Below are 22537 nucleotides of genomic sequence, written 5' to 3'. Positions count from 1 at the left end.
TTCCTCCCTGTTCTTATTTGTTTCTTGACATGGAAGCATTAGTGCCATACCAAATACAATGCCATTGATCTTGTAAGTTGTAAAGGTGAAGAAGGTTGTATATGTTTGAAGGTTGACAATGATTGAGCACTTTATTTAATTTTTTTTATTAAAGGCTTTGCTTACAGTTACAGCAATGGAGTTGCAAGGAGGCATGACAAAATTTGTGGATTCCTGTTAGAAAATAAATGATGTGTCAGAAGGACAAACTGCGATACTTCTCTGAAAGCATTGAGACACCAACCGCGATGTGTATAAACACTCTTCATTTGATGACACTGCTTGTCAAATCCTTGATCTTCATTGGGTCAGAGTTGAATTATCGTTAGACTTGTGCTTCCTTCTCAAGAGCCTGCATTTTAGCAAACCTGGTTACTTTTTTCTTCGCTAAGGTGTTTTCCAAGTGGCTTTTCAGAGCTGAGGTAGTTTTTGGGACCTGTCAGCACTATGCAATACTTGGGATACTGTGGTGCAGGAAGCTGAGATGGCTTCTGCAGACCAGCAGCCACAGAAGTGTGGACAGGCAGAGCCTCTTGTTCTTGTCTGAACTGTTTTGTTCTTTATGTGATTTTTTCCCTCCATCGAACTTGAGTCATATGCTGACCCTCAGGAGGAAGCACTGCAGACACTTCCAGCTTTTTGCTGCTTAAACTGAAAAGAGTATGGCCTACCAAGTGCAAAAGTATTGCTGACCTCAAAATGGTAGCTTTTTTCCTTTATAGAATGTAATGATTTTACTGTTTTGTGATTAGTGTTTTATGAAAGGTGAATGTGATTGCTGATCCAAATTTACTTTTGGATAAATACTTTTTTTGGTGGTGAATTACTGGGACCTCTGGATATAGTGGTAACTTTCTCTGTCATAGGTCCCCTACATAAGGAAGGCTTTTATGTACTGCGAAAAGCTGAATTTTGAAAAATAATAAAAAGACTATTTGTCATCAAAGAAGAGGACTGATTACTGCTTGGAAAAATCTTACAGCGGAATTTCATACCCTATTTTCTGAGGCGTTTTTGTTGGGTTTTTAAAGCCATATTCTAAAATTTTAAACATTCACTATGCAGCAGTTTTAACAGCTACAGCAACTAATGTGCTATAAAAGGAAGTTACTGATATGAAGAAGATGCAGGGGAAACAGCACTGAAATCTTCTGGAAAACATAAGTTCTGTGGTTCCTTTGTCACATGACACAAATAAGAGAAAGTTTAGTATTTTCTTAGAACTCTACTGTGAATTTTCTAGCTTTCCATCAATTGATTTTTATTATTTTATTATACGGTTAAAAATAATGCCACCAGTGTGATGCCAGTGTAATTATTCAGCTACTGTAAATCTGCTATAATCCACAGCCAGTCAATTTTGGTTAAAACCCACTTTTGATGGTATAACGGATTGCAACTGAGAGTACTTTTATGGAATAGGAGGTGCTCTAACATTGTTACGTTGATGCCTAAACCAAGATATAATTGCATTTAGATCATTAAATTTAGACTTTATTACAAGGGACATTCCATGCTACATTCCATAGTTACCCAGTTAGTGTGCATCATTAAGTGTTCTCTATATCTATTTAGTGTTGGCCTTTTTAACTAAATCTGTCATTTAAATCAGTCGTTTGAATATATAGAATATATATTATTAACAGCATACAGTAGTGTGAAGGAGAGTGCACCAACATACAAAGGAGGTGGCAAAGCCACGTCTGTGTCATGTATTCTCTAGCTTTCTAGCCTTTTAAACTTTTACCCTCCTCTGATAGCATTTCCATGTTAGGATTTGTGATGACAATTACGGAAGAGTGTTTTGTCCTGTGCAAGTCTCCTGTTGCTTTGTATTTTACATTGCAGAGGTTGTTGAAGGACAGCAGTGATCATGTACCTGGATCCACAAACTGCCAGGTGCTGACTGTGGCATGGGCTGTCAGGTCATTCACCATCGTTGCAAATTTGAGTGATTGTGGGGCTGTGGTGCTTTGCAGATTTACTGATCAGCACTTCCAAAGAAAGTGTTGGGTAGCTGCAAGACCAGGGTAAATCTTCTTCTGATTCCTCCCCTCCAGCAGTGCTCTCTTTTATTTGGTTAATAATGTCCTGACCTACCTGTAAACATGCAAAAGTGTTCCTAGTGGGAGATGTGTTCTGCAGGTGGGGGATTACATGAAATCAAAGTACTATAATTATCCAGTGAAGCTAAATGTTATTAATGTTTAATCCAATTTGTGATTCATTTTATGCCAGAAGTTTGAAACAAAATACCTATTTACCCTGTCTAAAAAGTAATTAGGGTTATTTTCATATTGAGAGAGAGTTTAAAGCCCACTGAAGAAAACAAATTTTAATGCATCAGGTGATACTTGGTCAGGGCAAGAGTGCTTTGCTAGCTTTTTTAACAAAATCCTCTCCTTTTTTCTTACAATGGATTAATTATTTTGTTTTAAAGACTAATTACAGATTATTTTTGCTAACCATCCAGTTCAGCCTTACAACCAGGATCTGCATTAATACTGCAATTCCAACTGAAAACGTTTGTTTGTGTGCATGTTATAGTTGCATGCTGATTTCCGAAGTAGCTGCCTGTCTCTGATAATACTTTTGAACAGGGTAGATAAGGCCTATTAATAAACGTTCTTTCTGGATAGCAGGATATAACTCAAACAGCCTGTCTTTTCTACATCAACAGCTTCCCTAAATTAACTTGATAAATTTGTTTTGAAGATTTTCTGGGAAATCGCCTTGGACATTTCTGAAACTAACAAACAACCAAAAAAAAAGAAGAGGGTAAATTTATATATTTGTGTTTAAGTAGAACCTGTTGACTCCAGGAGACTCGATGTGATTGTCAGTATGTGACTGCTTACTTCATCTGTAGATCTTATCCCCTTGCTTGGAGAATCTCCAGAGAATATTGAAGAGCAGGCTTAGGTGACTGAATTCAGAAACTTAGTTATACTAGTAATGAGAAGACAGTTTTTCTCAGTAGACTGTTTGTGACTTTTCTACCTGTGTTGTTCTGTTCCCACAAGCTTCTTCCAGATACAATTTAATCAAAATTAATTCAAAAAAGCCCTCAATGTTGTTTGCCTTCACATAAATGTCACTCTTATTGAAAGCACAGGCTCTTATAAACCACATAGATTATTAAAATGTACTATAGGAAAGCAAACATAACCCTTCAAAAATCTGTTTCCTCTCATGTGATGACTAATGGTACATTTATAAAGAACATGCTTTATTTCTCCTGGGAGTCTCATCCAATTGTGCTGTGGTGGATAAATAAGCCTTCCCAAATGGTTGTTAAAAGGCTACTGTGACCTCTCATTGTAAATACTGAATAGTTAATAAGCAAAGTTAATCACTGAAAAATACATATGAATCAACACACCAAGCAGCAGAGTGAGGAGTTTTTCAAGCTCTTGAAAACAGAAAACTGGATTCTGTGTTTTCAGTAATAGAAAGATGTGGTTTATTGTTTTTTCTTCCTCCTTCCTAATGATATAAGTTTGGCACCATGTTTCAGGAGACTGGTATTTTGCTTGAAGCCCTGAAAGGAGTCAGCAGTGTTTTGCCATCCTCCTTTATATAAGCTCTTCTTGGCATCTGATACCAGCCAGTACAAATACAGTCTGTTTGTAGGAATGGAGAAGATAGTACCTGATTTATAAGGAAGCTATCACTTTTTTAGGTCACACATGGCATAAAACCTTAATTTTCCCTCAAGGAATGTTTCAAATAGATACTCATCACCATGGTATAATATGTCTGTGGCTTCTCTAGAGAAAATAATGTGGGGTTGCTATGTTTGACATCTTGGGGCTGAATTCATTCTTGTGTGACCCTGTTCTAAACAATGGGTTTTCATCTGAGATTACATTTTGCCCTCTTACTTCAGTCCTGCCAACTCATTGCTCTAAACATCAAGGGATTAATGAACACACTCAAAATAAGTAGGTGATAGTGTGTCATGTATCTTTGTGTGCCTAGGGTAAGTCTGAAGCTCATTTTCAGAGTTTACGTCCAAGAAGTGAGGTAATTGTTTAGAAAGACAATCTTCTTGGTTGGACAGCACACAAATGCAACCATTTAAGTTAGTTGCAATTTTTACAGAGGAAAATTCCTGCTGGAATCATTCATTATTTTGAAAGGGACCCTCCCAGTTCTCTAATATTTCTAGAAATACCAGTTTGAAAAAACTGCCTCTGCTGTTATGTGTTAGTCAGCAGAGGGCACTCTCCTCCTTTAAAGATCAAAAAGTGTGGCTTAAAAATATGGAGGCAAAATGTTTTTCTTTTATATGCTCTTTTTTTTAAAACTTATCACATCTGACAATTCTAATTAGTATGAATTGTGTAGAGGATTATTTTTCCATGTAGTACTTCCTTTCCTGAATTGAAACACAGATATGATTACATGATGCCTTGTCCTGGTTTAAATCCCAGCCTAGTGTGAAGTACTACACAGCCACTTGATCACTACATCCATGGTGGGGAGGAGAGTCAGGGCAAAAAATATTTAAACTCAGGGGATAAGATAAGAACAGTTTGATAATTGAAATAAACTAAAATGTCATGGTAAGAATAACAGGAATGAAAAGAGAGCAAGAGAGGAATAAAACCCAAGAGAAACAAGGCATGCCGTGTACCACTGCTCAGCACCTGCTGAACAATGCCTAGCCCATTCCACAGCAGTGATCTGTGCCTCTCAGCTGACTTTCCCTGGTTTATATACTGGGCATGACATTCTGTGGTATGGAATACCCCCTGGTAGCTCAGATCACCTGTCCTGGTAGTGCTCCCTCCTGGTTTCTTGTGCACCTGCTGGCTGGCAGAGCATGGGAGACTTGACTTAGAGTATGCATACTTAGCAGCAACTAAAATTTCAATGTGTCAACATTATTCTCATACTAAATCCAAAACTCTACCAGCTGCTGAGAAGAAAACTAGGTCTATACCAGCCAAAACCAGGATATTCAGTTAAAAAGAGCCTGCTGTTTGTTTCCCTGTGCCCATCCTATGTTCACCATAGGTTCTTCTCTAGGTCTTAAATGCAGTGCAATTCCTGCAGTATCTTTGTGTGAGCAAGTAGATGCTAAACTGAGTGAATCAACTGGCCATGACCTGCACTCTGTGAAGAGGCATATAGTCTTCTCATTTCTAGTTACTTGAATCCATGAGACCAAGCAAGGCTGCTATTGCTCTTACTCTTAAAAATAAAAGTCTGTCGTGCAGGATCAAGGCACAGGAGTGAGGCTCTTGGGAGTTCTGTTCAATGGTATGCTTCTTGAGTGAGAATTCTAGTATTGAAACATTGTCCTTCTATTTTTTTTTTAATGCACTTTCTCATGTACTGCAGTGGTTGACTGAGGTAGCAGATTCCTGCGGCCTTATGAAGTACAGACAGTTATTTTACTTGCAAATGGAATGAAAATTTCAGCATGTCCATGTTTCCATAACATTTTCTTCCATAAATTCAACTGAACCACTCTACAAAAATATGGTGGAAAATTTACTGTTTTCAAGACTTACTGAGCTCTGTTCTTCAAAAGCAGCAAAGCCTGTTACAAAGCTCTAAAAACCTGTGGTGTTTATAAAGTAGGAGAAGTATTTTCTTATATGTTGTGTGTACAACAACAACATTAATTATTTGTAATAATTTGTAATTATTTGTAGGATTACAGCACAATAATGGTTTGGTGGTCTCAGCTTAAAGTTGTCCTCAGGAGAAAAAAGAAAGACAAAAAACACACAAAATAAGAAAAAAATAGGGGAAAAAAAGCTTCGAACATTGATATTTTTTTCTGAAAATGTGATTGTATACACATAGAATGGCATGGAAAGGACCTTAAAGATCATTTAGTTTGAACCCCCCTGCTGTGGACAAGGACATCTTCCACTAGACCAAGTTGCTTAGAGCTCCGTGCTTGAATGTGTTTTTGTAAATACATGGTGATAATACTGTATTTTTATAGATAGAGCAATAATTTGGATAATTCTCATTAGCTACAAAAACTGTTGTGAGGGGAGATCTTGTTGCCAGTTCTTACTTATCCTGGTTCAAATCTGAAACTTTTTTTTCTTTCTGTCATTGAAGATTTGAATTAAATTTGGAAATAGGTTTCATCGCTAGAAAAAGATTTTGCCTATTTGGCCTTGTAAGTTACTAATTGTGAGGACTTGATGACGATTTAATTTGTTGCAAGTGACTTACGTCTAAAAGGAAAAGATTTAGTTTAGTTTTTTGTTCAGATTATCAAAGTTAGATAAATAAAATGCTACAATTCATTTTTAATTATGTCAAAACTTTAGTAGGTATATTTCATTGTATCCTTGGGAATTTTAAGGATTTATCTGAATCAAAGTGTTAATCACAGAATTTCATCAGCTGCTGAAAACCTCCGCAAATTTGTCAGTAAAAGTAACATTTGGAAAACTAGTCAAAACGTGACTTAATGGGAGTGTTTACTTTATAAACCCAGTAGTAGCTTAGCAAAATAACTTTGCAGTCCAGTGCTTTGGATCTCTCTTTGCTTACATGGACTGTGTTTCACTTGTTGCTGTGTTTTCTTTAAAAAGGAATTTGACAACCCTGGAAAACAAGTTGAACTTGAGAATTAATGTCAGTCCTAGTCAAGCAGTTAAATCTGTATAAATCAATCTTGTAATTGAAGCTATTGTTTACAATTAGAATAAAATTGCATGTGTGGGGTTTGTTTGGGTTTTTGAAAGTATTTTAGAAGTGAGTGTAAAGAAGTAGGATGTTTAGGCAGACTTGAGTAATTTCAGGGCAGAATACCTAGTCTCCTAAAAAGACAAAACCAGCTCTTTGGAGGTGAATTACTAAAGCAGTGGAAAGGATATGGCAGTTGTCTGATTCATAAAGATATTTCAGAAAGTCAGAAGTAGAATTGCCCAACCCTACAAAGCAAAAATGTTTTCCAGAGAATAAAGCTGTTTCTGTTTCTGGGATCCTCAACACATTCTTACAGCACTCATCAGGAAGGTATTCATTAGCTGCACAATTTTAGGATCAGTGTGTGAAAATTTCAGCTAAGGTGCTATATTTATTACCAGCAGGAGATACGAGAGTACCTAATTTGTAATCTGTTGCAAGTGTAACATGCCACACACGCAAAAGTAAATATTAGTTATGATTTTTTTGTAGTAGGTTTTTGCAACCTGCTGTTCAGTTTTTGCACAGTGATGTCGTCTTCCAGCTTAGCTTTATAGCCATGTCAGTATTTGAAGAGTGTAACAGCCTATGCAGTCATTAACAAGCAAAATTGCAGTGTTTAAAAGTTTTAATGCTTAATGATTTCACCTTCTGAGAAAGAAAATAGCCAAAAGTCTTGAGGATCTGCCTGGAGAGTTACAGGTATTAAACTTTTAGAAGAGAGGACAAAAGAGCCTATAATTTTTGTTTAACAAATCTACATATTTTAGTTTATATCTACAGTTGAAACAACTAGATCTAGTGAAAAACACAAGAGGAGAATTAATAAGTAAAATCTGAAGGTGAAATTTCTCTCTTTTGCCTCTGTCATCACTGCAGTTGAGGAGATTATTGCATTATCTCTGTGAAGCGTAAATCTTGTGTAGCAAAGAGACGGAGTGAGATGCTCCCCCCGCTCCTTTCCAATAACGGGTATCTTTTGTTTCGGCTGTTCTTTCCTCATATTGCAGCAGCACAGGGAATAAAAAATGATTAGAAATTACCATAATGTTACTAATTTAATGTCATATAATTTCAAATATTAGAATACATTTCCAGTTCATTTTGCTTTTGAAAAACAAACTTATATCTCTAATTTACATCAAGCCTAAAATCTCTGCCAATATATCTGCAATGGTACTATATCCCTGGTAAATTGCCTTGTATACCAGACACAGATAAAACATTGGAAATACTTCAGTAATAAAGGCTTCCATGGAGGAGAAAAATGCCCCACCATACTACAATTATGTTAGGTAACCTGGAGAGGTAAGATTTTTGAGTAGCTCCTCAGAAATGGCATACAGTTTCTCACCTTTATGGAAGAGTTTACCTGCACAGTTTACATCTGCTTATTCCATATCTTAATTCTTGGGGATGTTTTGCAAATAAAAAATTTGGTCATGGGATCATTAAAATATTATTTGATTATGAGAAGTCATTGTGTAATACTTGGAGTGCAAAATGTATGCACTGTTCTCATTTGCATGTTCCTGTAGTATTTTAAACATTTGAGGAGCCCCTTAATGGCATTAATAAGGTGATCATAGAGTCCACTTCACAGATTAGTTTACACAGGCTTTGTGTATATTGTTTTGAAATTCTGAAGGATTTCATTTCACCCAACTGAGATTTCACCGTTTCACTATGAAGGAACAAAGAAGCTCTTACGCACCCTTATTTCTCCCTTTGTGCCTTTATAGTTGTTTATAGCTTTGTGTTGCAAGTGGAGCCATGATGAGGAAGATGCTGCTCTCACAGATTTTGTGGGGGTTTGGCAGCCTTATATGTGGATGACCATGTAGCATGTACTGACTGACTGACAGCTGCAGGATTCTCAGTCTTTAAGTGTTAAAGTACATATCCATAGTTCCATTTAAGTTCAACCTACCAGAAGGTGTTGGGATCATCCAAAGTCACGGTGTCATCGTCTTTCTGTAGCTGGGATTTTAGAATATGGTGATTGTCCTGCTCTGCTCTGCTCTCTGGTGGCATTACCTTGAGTCCAGTGTGCGGTTTTGAGTGTCAGAATACAAGAAGAATATTAAACTATTAGTGTCCAGAGGAGGACACCATCCACGAGGATGGTGAAGGGCCTTGAGGGGAAGCCGTGTGAGGAGCGGCTGAGGTCACTTGCTCTGTTCAGCCTGGAGGAGACTGAGGACAGACCTCATCTGAGTCTGCAGTGTCATCACAAGGGGAAGAGGAGGGGCAGGCACTGATCTCTTCTCTGTGGTGACCGGTGACGGGACCTGAGGGAATGGCATGAAACTCTGCAACAGGAGTTTTATGCTGAATATTAGGAAAAGGTTCTTCACCCAGAGGGCGGTGATCACAGCACCAGCCTGACAAGAGTTCAAGAAGCATTTGGACAATGCTATCAGTACATGGTGTGACTCTTGGGGTGTTCTGCACAAGGCTGGGAGTTGGACTCGATGATCCCTGTGGGTCCCTTCCAATTCAGGATATTCTATGATTCTCTGTCTTAGTATGTTTTAACAAAATGTAAAACATTCAAAATTAGAGATGTTTAATGAAAATTGTGGCATTATTTTTAGACAGGAACATACAAATCTTTATTAATGAACACCTTAAGTCACATCAGCATTTTAATGTAATGATACAAATAGAAGAAAATTGCATGGTAGAATGGGCAGAGAACTGTTTAGTTATCCATTAAATTATAAACATTTTGGATCAGAAGCTACGTCAGATCTCTTTTATGAGGTCTCCCATAAATTTTTGGATGTTATAATTTTGGTTTGCACATATAATTCTTGGAAATGAACTTAATAAAATATGCTGTCTGGGTAGGTCCCAGCTTTTTAAAAATCACTGCTGTAAAAATTTGAACTTGCTTCATGCATGAAATTGAAACTTTGGCTTTCATTCATATTTTTTATATCATACATTGTGATCCAGAAGCCAAAGACATTGCTTAAGGAAAGTGATACGATTATATTTATTTTATTATGTTTTCCATTCCAACTGTGTCAATAATGTCCTCTTTTTCCTACTTTATCTGGTGACCTGATCTCAAGCAGGGCTAGGCAGTGAATGAATTTTAGCAATAAAAATAAATAATGTTTAAGGAAACAATTAAGTAGTTCTTAACTGTACTTTCCTTTTATTGTCCATCAACCCATTGCAATTAATTCAGGTTTGGGGGAGTTTCACAAGAAAACAACCACTGGCAGACATTTGGCACCAAGCAGATGATTTATTTCTTAGCTTCTCCTTTTCAATCGGTGGTTTCTTTATCTGTCCGTCAGCTAAGTCTGAAATCCTGTTTCAGAGTTTTTTTGAAAGAAATTTCAGACTTGATAGAAGTTTCTGGTTCATAATTCAGTCACAGGATTGCAGTAGTCCGTGGCAAGATCAGATTTCTGGGGTGGTTATCCCCTCCAGTCCTTAGGTTGTACCTGCTTTTCAAAGAAGACAAACATAGAAATCAAATAAGAAAACAAAGAGAAAAAAGGTCTGTGGCTTTTCATGTAGTGTATTTATGGAGATGTTTTTCTGGCATGTTTTTTACAAATCAGGCATTTGGAAAACATGCTGTGCTTTTTGGTTGCTTTACCCTTCTATTTTCAATGGGATCGTGAATTGTCCAGGAGAAGATGACGGGCCAGTCTTCTGACTTCTAATAGTTTGGGTTGATCTCTGGGCATTTTTGCTCCACACTAAAGCTACAGAAGACAGAAGCTTTTTGGTTGATGAAGCCTTTCCTCAGAGATTGGGCTAAAATTTTCATTCTGAAGATTTACACTGATTTATGAAAAAAAAAAACAAAGAAAGATGACTGATTTAGTTCCTCCTATACCTGGAGAAGTGAAATACATATTTGGCATTAAACATTTTTATTTACTCAGTTTATTCAGCTAACTGCTATTGTTGTCATAACCACTGTGGTAGTTCAGGAAATATATAGAGCGTTTTGGTAAAACCTAGCTTAATTTAAATGTACACAAATAGCCAAAGAAAGCAAGTAGTGAAATGTCAACTGATCTTATTCAAATCTAACCACCATTAACATTGTCCTATAGTGCCAAAGAACAGAGAAAGTATGAGCATTTTTCTTAATAATAGTGCTGAATTACTAGAACTTTTTCAGCTCTTTGAAGTAGGTTGTGAAGGGTCAGGTGTCATCTAGTAACTTGGGAATGCCATCATTTTCCTGTTACCATAAAAATAAGAGATAATAAAGATAGTAAGTAGAAGACTGAGATGATGAAGCCTAGATCCTAAAAAAAATACACTTTTGTAAGTATATAATGGATTGTGGCAAAAAAGAGCATTGCCAGGAAGACCAGCATAAAGCTGTAACACTGTTGAAGCTCAGAATCAGTTTTTAATCATGCCCACAGTTTTCTGAGGGGGATAAAGAAGGAGACAAGGTAGCTATTTCAGTATCTCCTCAGGTGCAGATGTCATGATTACCATTCCCAAAAATTCCAGTTTTCTTATTCAGGAATCTTTCTTTAAATACTTGCAGAAACCCATGAAGACGATCCTAAATCTAGGGGACATGGTTTGCCAAAAAGAATTTAATAGTGAGTGTTTACAAGATTTCTGGTAAATAAAGGGGAAATTGTTACATTCCCAGAAGGCCATAGAAAATGTTGTCTGCTGTTGTCAAAAGTGTATTGAACTGAACAGTCACACCATCTAGATTTTGCTCATGGAACGATAGAGTTGAACTAGCAGTAGTTAGATCTTAATGACCAGTTTGAATTTGGTGGTACTTAAAGAATCTTTCCGTTTTGTCTGTCATGTCGATTTTTTCTTTGTTTCCATGTTTTGGTAACAAAAATATTGGTGACCCAAAAGAAAGAAGCCTAAGAAGATACAATTTTCCCAAGAGCAGCATCACTGCCTGTGATGTTAGCATAAAGGTTACCTCCTTTTTTCATCTTCACAATCATCTTCATGGTATTTGATTTTTCAGATTGAACATACATGTTGGTGATATGACCAATGTGAAGAATTATTAATCATGTTCATTGTATATGAGTTGTCTGCAAACACAGCAAATAAGGTAAATTTTACTGTTTTATTTGTTTTGAATTAGGTTCATGCACTGTTAGTTCGAGAAGTTGATGTAGAGAAGGTGTCGAGTTTTGAGAACCCGTATGTAGATGCAATAAGAAGTTTGTGGAATGACCCTGGAATTCAGGAGTGTTACGATAGACGACGGGAATACCAATTATCAGATTCAACTAAATAGTAAGTACATGGTAGTGATGAACAGCTGTATATAACTTCCTGCTTCTAACAAAGTAATTTTTACTTTTCAGCTTAGTGTACATGTCTGTGTACATATTTATATGCATATGCACCACAAACATAGCTGAATATACACATACCAAATTGAATTAAGGAGTGGCATACATCTGTTTTAGAATTATATCTGTGCTTATTTCACCAAATATTTCACCAATTTCTGTGATCATTCAAAGTCTTAAATTAAGATTCTAGGGATGGTTAATTTGGGGAGAGGATTTTTTGTTAAACCTATTCAACCTACTCTCTTCCAAACATATAATCACAAATACAAGATGGGCAAAAATAATTTCATGTAGTGTGACAGTAGTGAATACTGGGAAGTGCAATCAAAGTAAACCTCCATACAGTTCATAAAAATTGAAATGTCCAAGAACTCCTGTTTTCCATTTTCCCTCCCTGGCATTTGCAGTCTTAGTGGTAAGGTAAATAGTACTAAACACAGGGATTTGTTTTATACAGAACTGCCTTTCTATTATGGAAACAAAGTTTAAAGAACGTGACTACCAAGAACACATCAGGAAAGCACTTCAAGTTAAATTGTTTGTTCTAGATCAACAATAATAAAAATGCATATGTGGCTAAAAGATGTCTGAAATGTTATGCCTTTAGTTTCTTGGGACCAGCATCTGATTAAAAAACAATGTGAAATTTGTCACTGGAATCTGATGTCTGCCTGAAGGTTTACTCTGTGAATCTGAGTTATCTTTTAGTTATGTAGCATACAGCTCAGATAAAATTTCTCAGCTGCTGTCAAAGAACTGGATGACGCCCTCTTGATGTTGACCAATGCTACAGAACACAGCATAGTTTCTTATTTAAGCCGAGGCAAAAACCTCCATGGATTCTATATGAATTTTTGTATTAGCTATGAAAAAAAATTATTGCAGTGATATAATTCCAGTCTCCATTTGGCATGTGTACATGAATGGAAGCCTCTTACTTATGAAAGTGTACCACGAAGCTTCCATTAAGCTTATTGTACGGCTCAGGACATTAGACATGACAGTTGTGGAATGACGTTTATCTGCACAGTAGTGCAGAGCATCGTCATCTAGCACAGCACTTTTTAAGTGAATTAGTCAAGATAAGCTTACTAGGATCTTGCTGATACAATATAGGCAGCTGAAAACCTAGGGATGCATGACATAGGTCTCCTCAGATTCATTGCAATATTGTCACCACACCATAACTTCTCTTTGCCCTTTCTGTTGTCCTGTGCAGTTCTCTGTCCTGGTTACCTTCCAAACCCATCATTTTTGCACATGTATTTTGGTGTAGAGTGGTGCAAAGCACAGTGGCATCTCTCTTGTATTGTTTAGATTCTCACTGTCCCCAAAGATACCATACTGTGTTTTGGTTTTAGGTGGTAAGGAAACATAGAATATTACATAAAGAGAAAAGTTCCAGGATACATAAACGGTGAATAGAAAACTTCAGAGACAACGTTACTAACAATATATTTTCAGATTGTTTCTGGACTGAAATGAGTGGAAAAGTTTAGTAGAAGGTGGAGCAGAACTTGACTCATATTTTGAATTTCTTGTGTTTGTAGGTCCTAACTTTGTTTCCACAACAGATGTGATACTGGTTTTAAAGTTGAAATAAATGTATGTATTTTGTGTGCTCTACCTTAGAGGCTAAAAACATAATTACTCTCCTAAGTAGAAAATAATGATCTGATGCTACTTCCGATCAGATTGTGCTGAACACCATAGTGTTGACCTACTTTCAGTTAAATCGTCACCATACTAGATCTTTTGAGTAGCATTAAAAATAGTCGTGAATAATCATTGAATAGCTATAAAAACAAATTCCTAGTACATTGTCTTGCAAAAGGTGCATGTGGTAGTTGATTGGTTATTTCTCAAGCTCAGCATGTTTAGCAGTTTACCATGAGTTTTTGCAGATTTGGTGACTTCATTATAGTTCATACTATGGATTTCTGCAAAATGTTTTAAATTAGACTTGTTAGTCACTGTATTCGAGTCTTTAGAAACACCTCTATGTATACATATGCTTGCAAGTAGAGTTTTTTCCAGGTATGTAAGTCCACTAAATAAAAAATCATCAGAAACCAAAGAAACATTGTTTCAAAAATACAGTATGTGTGTTTACCAGTAAAGCACCCAAACAAAATTGTTAGCATTATATCCCTGTCACAAAGCAAGGAAACAAATTGCTTAAAAGTTTCTACTGAGATTCACAAGGCAGTAAGACAGAAACAAGCACTCGGTGCTCGCTGTCTTGATGTATCAACCAGATTGGTTTGTTATCCACCAGATCTCTTGTAAGCATATGTGCCAGTGTCTGGTAAGCATATGTGTCAATGTCAGATGTGTTCTTTGTTCATCCCTTGCGTGAGTCTCTCATCTTCTCAGTGGTTTTCCACTGTTTTTTTATAGTAGTAGTAGTAGTGGTAGTAGTAGTATTTTCAGTCTGCTGCCTATACTGCTTTTTTCCACCATGTCTTCAACAAGGCCAAGTGCTGAGTGCCTGCCCTTGGGCTACAGCAGGTCAAGGCAGTAATACAGGCTGGGGCAGAGTAGCTGGAAAGCTACCTAGCAGATGATGACCTCAGGGTGCTGGTTGACAGCAGCTGAACATGAGCCAGCTTGTGCCCAAGTGACCAAGAAGGCCAGTGGCATCCTGGGTTGGATCAGAAATAGTGTGGTTAGCAGGACCCCATCTGGTATTTCTTGTATCAGAAAGAGTGTGGAAGGGTTCATCCCCCTTCCACTCAGCACTGGTGAGGCCACACCTCAAATCATATGCCCAGTTCTGGCCCCCTCACTGCAGGACAGGCATTGAGGTGCTGGAGCGTGTCCAGAGCAGGGCAAGAGAGCTGGTGAAGGGTCTGGAGCACAATTCCTGTGAAGAGCAGCTGAGGGAGCTGGTGGTGTTCAGCCTGGAGTAAAGAAGGCTCAGGTGTGAACTCATCACTCTCTAAAACTGTCTTGAAAGGGGGGTGTAGCCAGGTGGGGGTCAGACACTTCTCCAGGTGACAGGAGATAGAATGAGAGGATATAGCCTCAAGCTGCACCAGCTGAGGCTCATTTTTTTGAGCATCAAGAATAATTTCTTCTCAGAAAGAGTTGCTAAGCATTGAAACAGACTGCCCAGGGAAGTGATGGAGTCGCCATCCTTCGAGCTGTTCAGGTAACTGGGTGTGGTACTCAGTGCTGTGGTCTGAGTGACAAGGTGGTGATTGATCAGGTGTTGGACTCATTGATCTTTGAGGTCTTTTGCAACCTAAATTATTCTCTAATTACACATAGTCTTCTTCCTGTTATTTTATTGTTTCTAAATTATGTTCCAGGTTTCTGGTATGTTCTGTATATATACTATATGTATATACATACACATAATACTTTCACTTTCTGCCATCTTTTGACCTGCGTTGTTGTTGTTTTGTCATTGTTAGTTGCACTTTTGATGTTTTTAGTACACTGCCTGTACTCTGGAAGAATACATCCAACGTATGTTTACTGAAAGTAGTGTCTAAGAAAGAAAATTCCTTGCATAATGTGAGTTGATTGGAACTTCTTAGAGGCATAACAAATACATTCTATTCTCTTCCCTGACCATTGGATGCTCCAAAGCTTGGATGCCCATGTTGTTTTAAAATCACCTTTAGACTTCCCTGTAGCAAAGTCAAGAGCACATCAGATACATAGAGGTTATTTGCTTTCCATGCTAATTACAGGGTGACTTAGCCACTTAATTGCCACTAAATTACTTCCCTTTAAGATGCTGTCCCACAGTGTGAGACAGATGAAACTAATAACATGGAGAATTGCCTTAAGTAGTAGCTGTGTGAGGTGAGATGAGATCATTCAGAATATACTGTTCTGAGTGCCAAGACCTTAACCCAAATGTAAAAAGGTTACCAGTCAACTGTTTGATTGTATCATACTTTTTCAAAGCCTGAGGAAAGAAAAGGCAGTAGTCTTCTGTGTTAGAGAATTTAGGTTGTAATTGGAATTTTCGAACGTTCATCACCATTTTTCTCCAGTATGACACTAAGGTCTTACCATTCATGAACAAAATGTAGGAAGTGTTAAGACCTGGAAAGTGTCCCAGAGCCTTGCTTGGCTCAGATTTTCAGTTTCATCTTTCTCAGGCCACATGCAATTGTAGCATTTGGCCGCTGTGTACCTCCAACCAAGGACTTTCTCGTTGCTACACAAGCACTGAGCATATCTATTTAGTTTCCCTTCCATGGCTATGTTTTCTAACACTTCAGATAATTAAATGTAATTTTCCCGTAAGTGTGTTAGCTATGCCATATATATATCTATAGTGCATTTTGTTATTATATAATGCACTGCTTTATTAGTCGTACATGCCCATGGCATTCTCATACATGTATAGTCTTTCAAGCTTTTGTTTCTGCCTTGCTGTCACCTTTAACAGCTCAGTTCCTGCAGTTTCACAGTTTTGCAAATATTGTGAGATGAGATAGTTGGACAGCTAGCATAGAAATGCAGATTCCTGAATTTTACTATGTAATAAGAGCTCAAGGGTGTGAATCTGAAAGCATATCACTGATTTTTAACAGGAAGGAAAGAGATGAAACCTAGTGATTGTCTGCTCAGTAAAGTACACCTTTTGTGAAACTGCTGCAGGAGTTGTAAGGCTTTGGTAATCTAGTAATTTCTGTATGACAGTATTCCATTTGAGTTTGAAATATTTTCAAAACTTCAGCTAAACAATTCATTTATATCTGTCAGCTAAAGATAACATTTTGCATCTGCGTTACTCTTCTGAAACAGCTAAATTTCAGTGGATCTAGCATGTGTTAAATACAGTTAAATACAGTGTGCTTAGGAGTACACAGGATCAGTGTATGAATCTAAGTTTTTACTAAGGCAGTTTACTCCATTTCTTGGCATTGCCTTTAGCAATCATTCTTTTATTTCATAAAGGTGTAGCAAACTCTCAGAGCATGATGGGTCTTTCAGGAGTAATACTGTCTGAAATTGGGACCTGATATGCAGCTGAACTGATAGCAAATTTTGAGTAACTATCTATGGGATATCTGCATAACAGCCATTAGGTTGCAGTGAGAAAACCATATAGTCGTAATTTCAAAGATGCATAAGTACATTATTATTTAATAAACTGTTCGTTAGTTCTTGCTTACCTTCATTTGAAAAAATGTACCTGGCGGTCCTAAAGCTATACTTGAGGTCAATTTGTGTTGCAGAATCATAGATTCTGCTTTTATGTATTCACAGTTTACACAGCCTTATGTAAGGTTTAGGGTAAGGTAGAAACAGCAAATAAAAACGGAAGTCTGAAATTCAGAGATCAAGTGCTACCAGCAAAACCATGCAAATCCTATTTTATACCTTAGGTATAATCCCAAAAATAAAATCATTGTCTGAAGAAAGATAGGACATGCATACCAAAGTACTGCTTCCCATAGAAAAACTGCAGATTATGCAACAGAACTTGGAAAATTTAGAAAGGAAAGTGGGACTATGTAAAGAAGTATACAGTATGTATTTGTTTCAGGACCTTTTTTTCATGCAACTCCAAACATGTTATTAATGACTGTATAATTTTTACACCACATTTTCTAAAAAGAAAAATTTGCATTAGCATTTTTTTATTTGGTGACTTGTCTTTTTTAGCCTTTGCTAAGGTTGGCTTTTAGTGGTGTAGGAAATTGAGGAAGACGGCTAGGTAGGATTTGGGTGGAATATGGACAGAAACAACGCTGTACAGACTTCTTCCTACCTCACTTCAATCTTAGTTTTTTTTGTGTCTACTTCAGATTAAGATGAGATAGTTCTGGAAACTGGTAATTTGCTTCAACCTCAATTGACTCTTCACCAGTGGTGTAGAGTCTTAGAAACACAAACCTCTACAGAAATTCTGAGAACACAGCCAGTACTTGTTTACATTTAGTTTTGTACACTGAAAATTGATTCAATTTACTGGACTGCTGCCTGTTAGCATAGAGGACACTTGTGTCAATTATTCTGGCAGCTCTGTGAGGCAGGAAAAATCCTGCTACAGCAGCTTTAGCATTTTGCTTGTGTGCTGTTGAAAGAAAAGCCAGTTGTATGGTTTCTCAAAGACGCAAAAAAAAAGCAAGGCTTTTGTTTTTCAGCATATGGTCAAAATTAGTGCTAGGGTTTTTTTAGGAGAGTGGTCTCATCAACCAGCTCAAAGTTTTGCTGAACAAGCTAAAAAACTCCAGCCCCACCCCAAAACCACACCAAATCCAAACAATAGTATGGAGTATAGCCCTACCCCACTCCAGAATAGCCAGGCTGCAAAGGACAGAGATACATCAAATCTTACTATTGTCTCATTATCCTTAGTCACAGACTTTGGTTAGGTTTCTGTTTTCCCTTGCACTGCCATTGTCTGTGTATGAAACAGAGCATTTGGAGAGAGTCATACCCATGAACTGTCTTAATTTTGAGGAAAAGACTTTATTTTGCATTAAACCTCAAAACTTTGGGGTTGAAAATATGTAAATGTTTATGGTTACTATCATACCAAAATGTGTCGTGTCATTGAATGCAGTGAAAGCATTTGCATATGAAATGTTGCTGGTAAGGCTTGCTGTTATAGCTGTGGTTACACAGAAATCACCCAACAAGCTTTTATGTTAAACAACAGAATCTGTATAATTTCTTGAGGTTTGTCCCTTCCCTCTTCCCTGTACTCTCATTCTTCCCATATGGATATGTTGGCTGGCTGGGTGGTAAAAAATCATCTTTACTGGTTTTATACTGACCTTTCTATCAGTGTCAATAGTTACTTCTATCTCAACACATTTGGTTTTATTTAGAGATTTATAACAGAGTGTTTCTGGTGTGGTGCCAGTCAGATCCTTTCTCCTCAGCAGTGCATTTCAGAGGCATTCTGCTCTCCAGGGACTTGTGCTCACTGTGTGTCTCAATCAGACTCCTTCCAAGCACAGGGTTTAACAGTGTGGTAGTGAGTATTAATTCAGCATCTTTTTACAGCAGTTTTGCCTGCTGACTTTAGGAAAGTTATTAGACAGTACTGATGAGCAGACCAGTCTCACTTTTAACCTCAGAAAGGGAAATGATGTTAGAGATGGATTGAAGGCTGTACCCTTTCTGCCTTTGTCTGCCCATGCCTTACTACCTGCACCTGATCAATTAGGCTATACGCTGAACATAGTTTAAAGTTACAGAAATTCATCCTATGGATTTATTCCTTAGAAAATGCATCTTTATGACCTGATTACTTGGAAAAAATCTGGCCTCAAAGATGCTAGTAAGTAGTAGCTCATAGTTGGAGCTGAAGTGTCTGCCCCATGTTGAAGGTGCTCCAGTACCTTAATTTCTGAAAGTAAATTCAAGTAAGTTTTATATCTGTCTTAATTAGGTGATGTAGCCCTAGGAAATTAAGGCTCAGTGTTGAGCTACCTGTTCATGGTGACTGGAGTCATACTCATTTCTTAAAGAACTTCACTGGTTGAAACAATTCTGCTCTGCTTATTAAGCTTAGTGGTCTCGCTACCTTGCTTGATTTCTATATGGGAAATACATGTAGGAAAGTATAAAGCCAATCAGTTGACTCCCATAATCCCATTCCTGACATTTATTTGGAAATGTGGACAGACAGTACCTTGGACATGTGCTTCTTTCACGGGCATTGTGAACACCCCTAGCCTGGCAGCTTCCCTGAAGCTGGCTGCAGGCTTGGACCTTGTCATAGGTGATAAAAAGTGCCTTAAACTTAATTACATCGCTCCTGGTTCTGACTGGGAAACAAAAGGCTTCCTCTGCTTCTGGTCAGCCTGCCAATCACAGGCATGTTGCTAGATGCTGGCAGCTTCTCCTGACATCAAGGGAGGGCCACTGCCAGCAGCTCATTACATACTCTTCGCCTCAGTAATGCACTTGCCTGTCACTATAGCAACCCCCTGGAAAATTACCTCAGCAGACACTAAAATTCATTTTTATTAAAACTAATTACAGATATAATTAACTTTTGAAACTTGGTCTGTATTATAAATTTAGTCAGAACCATGTATTTTCCCATTTTCTTTCCTTTGTAGAATACTTGACTGAGTAGGTACTGTTTGGGTGAGAGGCCACATAGCTAAAGCGTGACTCATCAAAACAAGATTTCTTAGTAGGTGGTGAAAAGGAGCTCTGAGTACCGTGTAGCTGAGAGCTAAATGTCTCGCACAGTTGCTACTACCTGTACAACTGAATTTCCTGTGGTAATGCTGGTGATTACTCACTGTTGGACTAGCTCTCAGGATGGCTTCCAGGGTATTTCCAATACCTATATTGTTACTATGACATTAAAAATTGAAGCTAATAAACTGAGAAAATATCTGGACTGGGCAATTATTGGCAACTCTCCTTTTGTGGAAGCTTGTGGTTACTTCAAGTCTTGTGGTTTGTTTGTAAGAATACATGTATACCCAGTTGTAGTATACATTGAAGAGTTAGGTGCATGGCTAAGACTGATTGCAGTATTCGTTAATTCATTTCAAGTTGGGCATCTACTCTAAAACACACTGTGCTTAAAATTTTTTGTTTGTAGGTAGGATTTTTTTTGCCCACGGGAGCAGTGTGGTTGTCAGTATTTCAGGGCTGCATTAGCTAAAGTGCTTTAGAACCACAGTGAATCAGTTTATTAGTAAGCAGATATATTAAAAAGCCCATCAAAATCTTCATTTACTTCTCATCCGTTTGCAGAAACCCAATACATTTCACATAGCCTTGGCTTCACAACTTCTCTTCTGGTTGCAGATAAGCCAGTGGAGGAAGTAATTCCACCCTGCTGGAGTTTGTGGACTTGCCACATCCCAGGACATATCCATCAAATAAACCTTAATCAAAACAAGTTCAGTAGTGTTTCTCCACCATTCCAAATAATTTTGATGGAAATCTGTTATCGAGCCATTGCACAAGTGAAAGAACTGGCAGCTGGGGATGGGCATAGCAGCAGCTAGGGTGGTCTGGAGCCAGCACAGTTGAAAGCAGAAGACAACTGACATTAGATGGCACTTTCGGTGTTTTAATTTAAGGTTGCTGCCTAATGAAGTAATTTAAAAATAAATAAATTACTTATTTAATAAGATGTAGAATGTTTGAAGCTTATGTATGCAATGCTGCACTTCCCTGATGATGAGGGAATTTGTTTAAACTCCAGCTTTCATGAGGGTTAAAAAAAATGTTAAATAGTCAATTCTTTTGGTACAAGGAAGATTTGAAAGTATAAGTCTTTATTTTGACAGCAGATTAACTGTCATAAGCCAAATAATAAATTTTCAGTGTTACAGGAACAGTTAGAGTAGTAGTATGTGAAAAATGTGTGTGCTGCTAGTATGTCTTTAAATATTGATTGTATTCTAGTTGTCTTTTCTTTTTATGTAGTGACCTGCATTCACTTACATATTCCCTCAGCATTTTGAAACAGTGACTCAGCTCAGCAACCAGTTGTTCAAAATAATCAGACCATCACCCCACCACTTCTGTTGCAATGCAAAAATCCATTCTTGTGCTTCATAAGGAGAAAATGTATTTGGTTTTGTCTATGTAGTACCATGGATGTAGAGGTGTAGTGTTTTGCAATTAATACAAAAGTTATGATAATGTATTGAGCTTATGTGTGTTGATTTGCTCCCACTGCTATTTTAGGAAGATGGCACCTAACTGAAAAGAGACATTTAATTTCTGCAACAGATCAGAAGTCTTCAGACAATGATATAAAAGAGTGCATAAAATGGAAAGGAAAGGCCCTGATGTCAATTCCAATGATGGAAGTTCTTACTTAAAGAAAACAGAGTTTTTTGAAATTCTTACTTTATTTTAGAGGTTATGTAAATTTTAAAAGAAACTCACCCCATCTTTAGTGATCTTCAAATATCTTTAAGGCAACTTTGTGTTGCTGCTGCTGGCAAAACTTTACGTTTGATTTTCAGAAAAATGTTTAATCCTCCTGAACTTGATAGCAGAACATGAAGTTACATATCTTCCTAGGGTAACAGGAAGTGTAACTGGCTGTAGAACTGTCAGTGGCAGAAAATACCTGTTCCTTTGCTTCAGAACAACAGTGCAAAACTTGATTTAAATCTGAGTTCCAGCACAAGTAATTTTTCCGCAGAAGTGTCTGTGTTAAAATAGAATATAAAGAACCCCCCAAAAAACAGAAAAAGAAACCAAACAGAAAAAACACAAATCAAAATGAAAACTGTTTCTTTTCTATCTAAGAAGAATTTCATTGACTGTTTGCTGTATAGTCACAGCATTAAAATAGCAATAATAAAAGACTTTAAATTGGGCAACAAATAACTGGGATATTTTCATTTAAATAAATTGATACAATAATACATTCCTTTATTAAGTTTTATTATTTTAAGTTAGAAGAAAAAGTGGTAGGGGCTAAATATTATTGGAAAACAACAAAAAAAAAAGCAGGGTATTTTCTAAATGGCTTTTGTTAGCCTGTAGATTCTGACTGTCACAAAGGTTTTCTTTTTAGGGGATTTAGTGCATCC

The 22537-nt window shown here is 37.3% G+C and overlaps 1 protein-coding gene across 1 annotated transcript in view; it reads left to right on the top strand.

Annotated features, from left to right (window-relative positions):
• The window catches only part of LOC138102952 (guanine nucleotide-binding protein G(q) subunit alpha-like), a 114606-nt gene that overhangs the window by 68390 nt on the left and 23679 nt on the right, over window positions 1-22537 (top strand). The window contains exon 3 of the mRNA XM_069000779.1: window positions 11816-11970. Within this exon, the coding sequence (XP_068856880.1) occupies window positions 11816-11970 (155 nt within the window). The remainder of the gene's footprint in view (window positions 1-11815; window positions 11971-22537) is intronic.

Source organism: Aphelocoma coerulescens (assembly GCF_041296385.1).
Source record: "Aphelocoma coerulescens isolate FSJ_1873_10779 chromosome Z unlocalized genomic scaffold, UR_Acoe_1.0 ChrZ, whole genome shotgun sequence".
NCBI lineage: Eukaryota > Metazoa > Chordata > Aves > Passeriformes > Corvidae > Aphelocoma > Aphelocoma coerulescens.
Note: the sequence above shows the minus strand (reverse complement) of the source record. Positions and strands in the feature narration are given on the sequence as shown.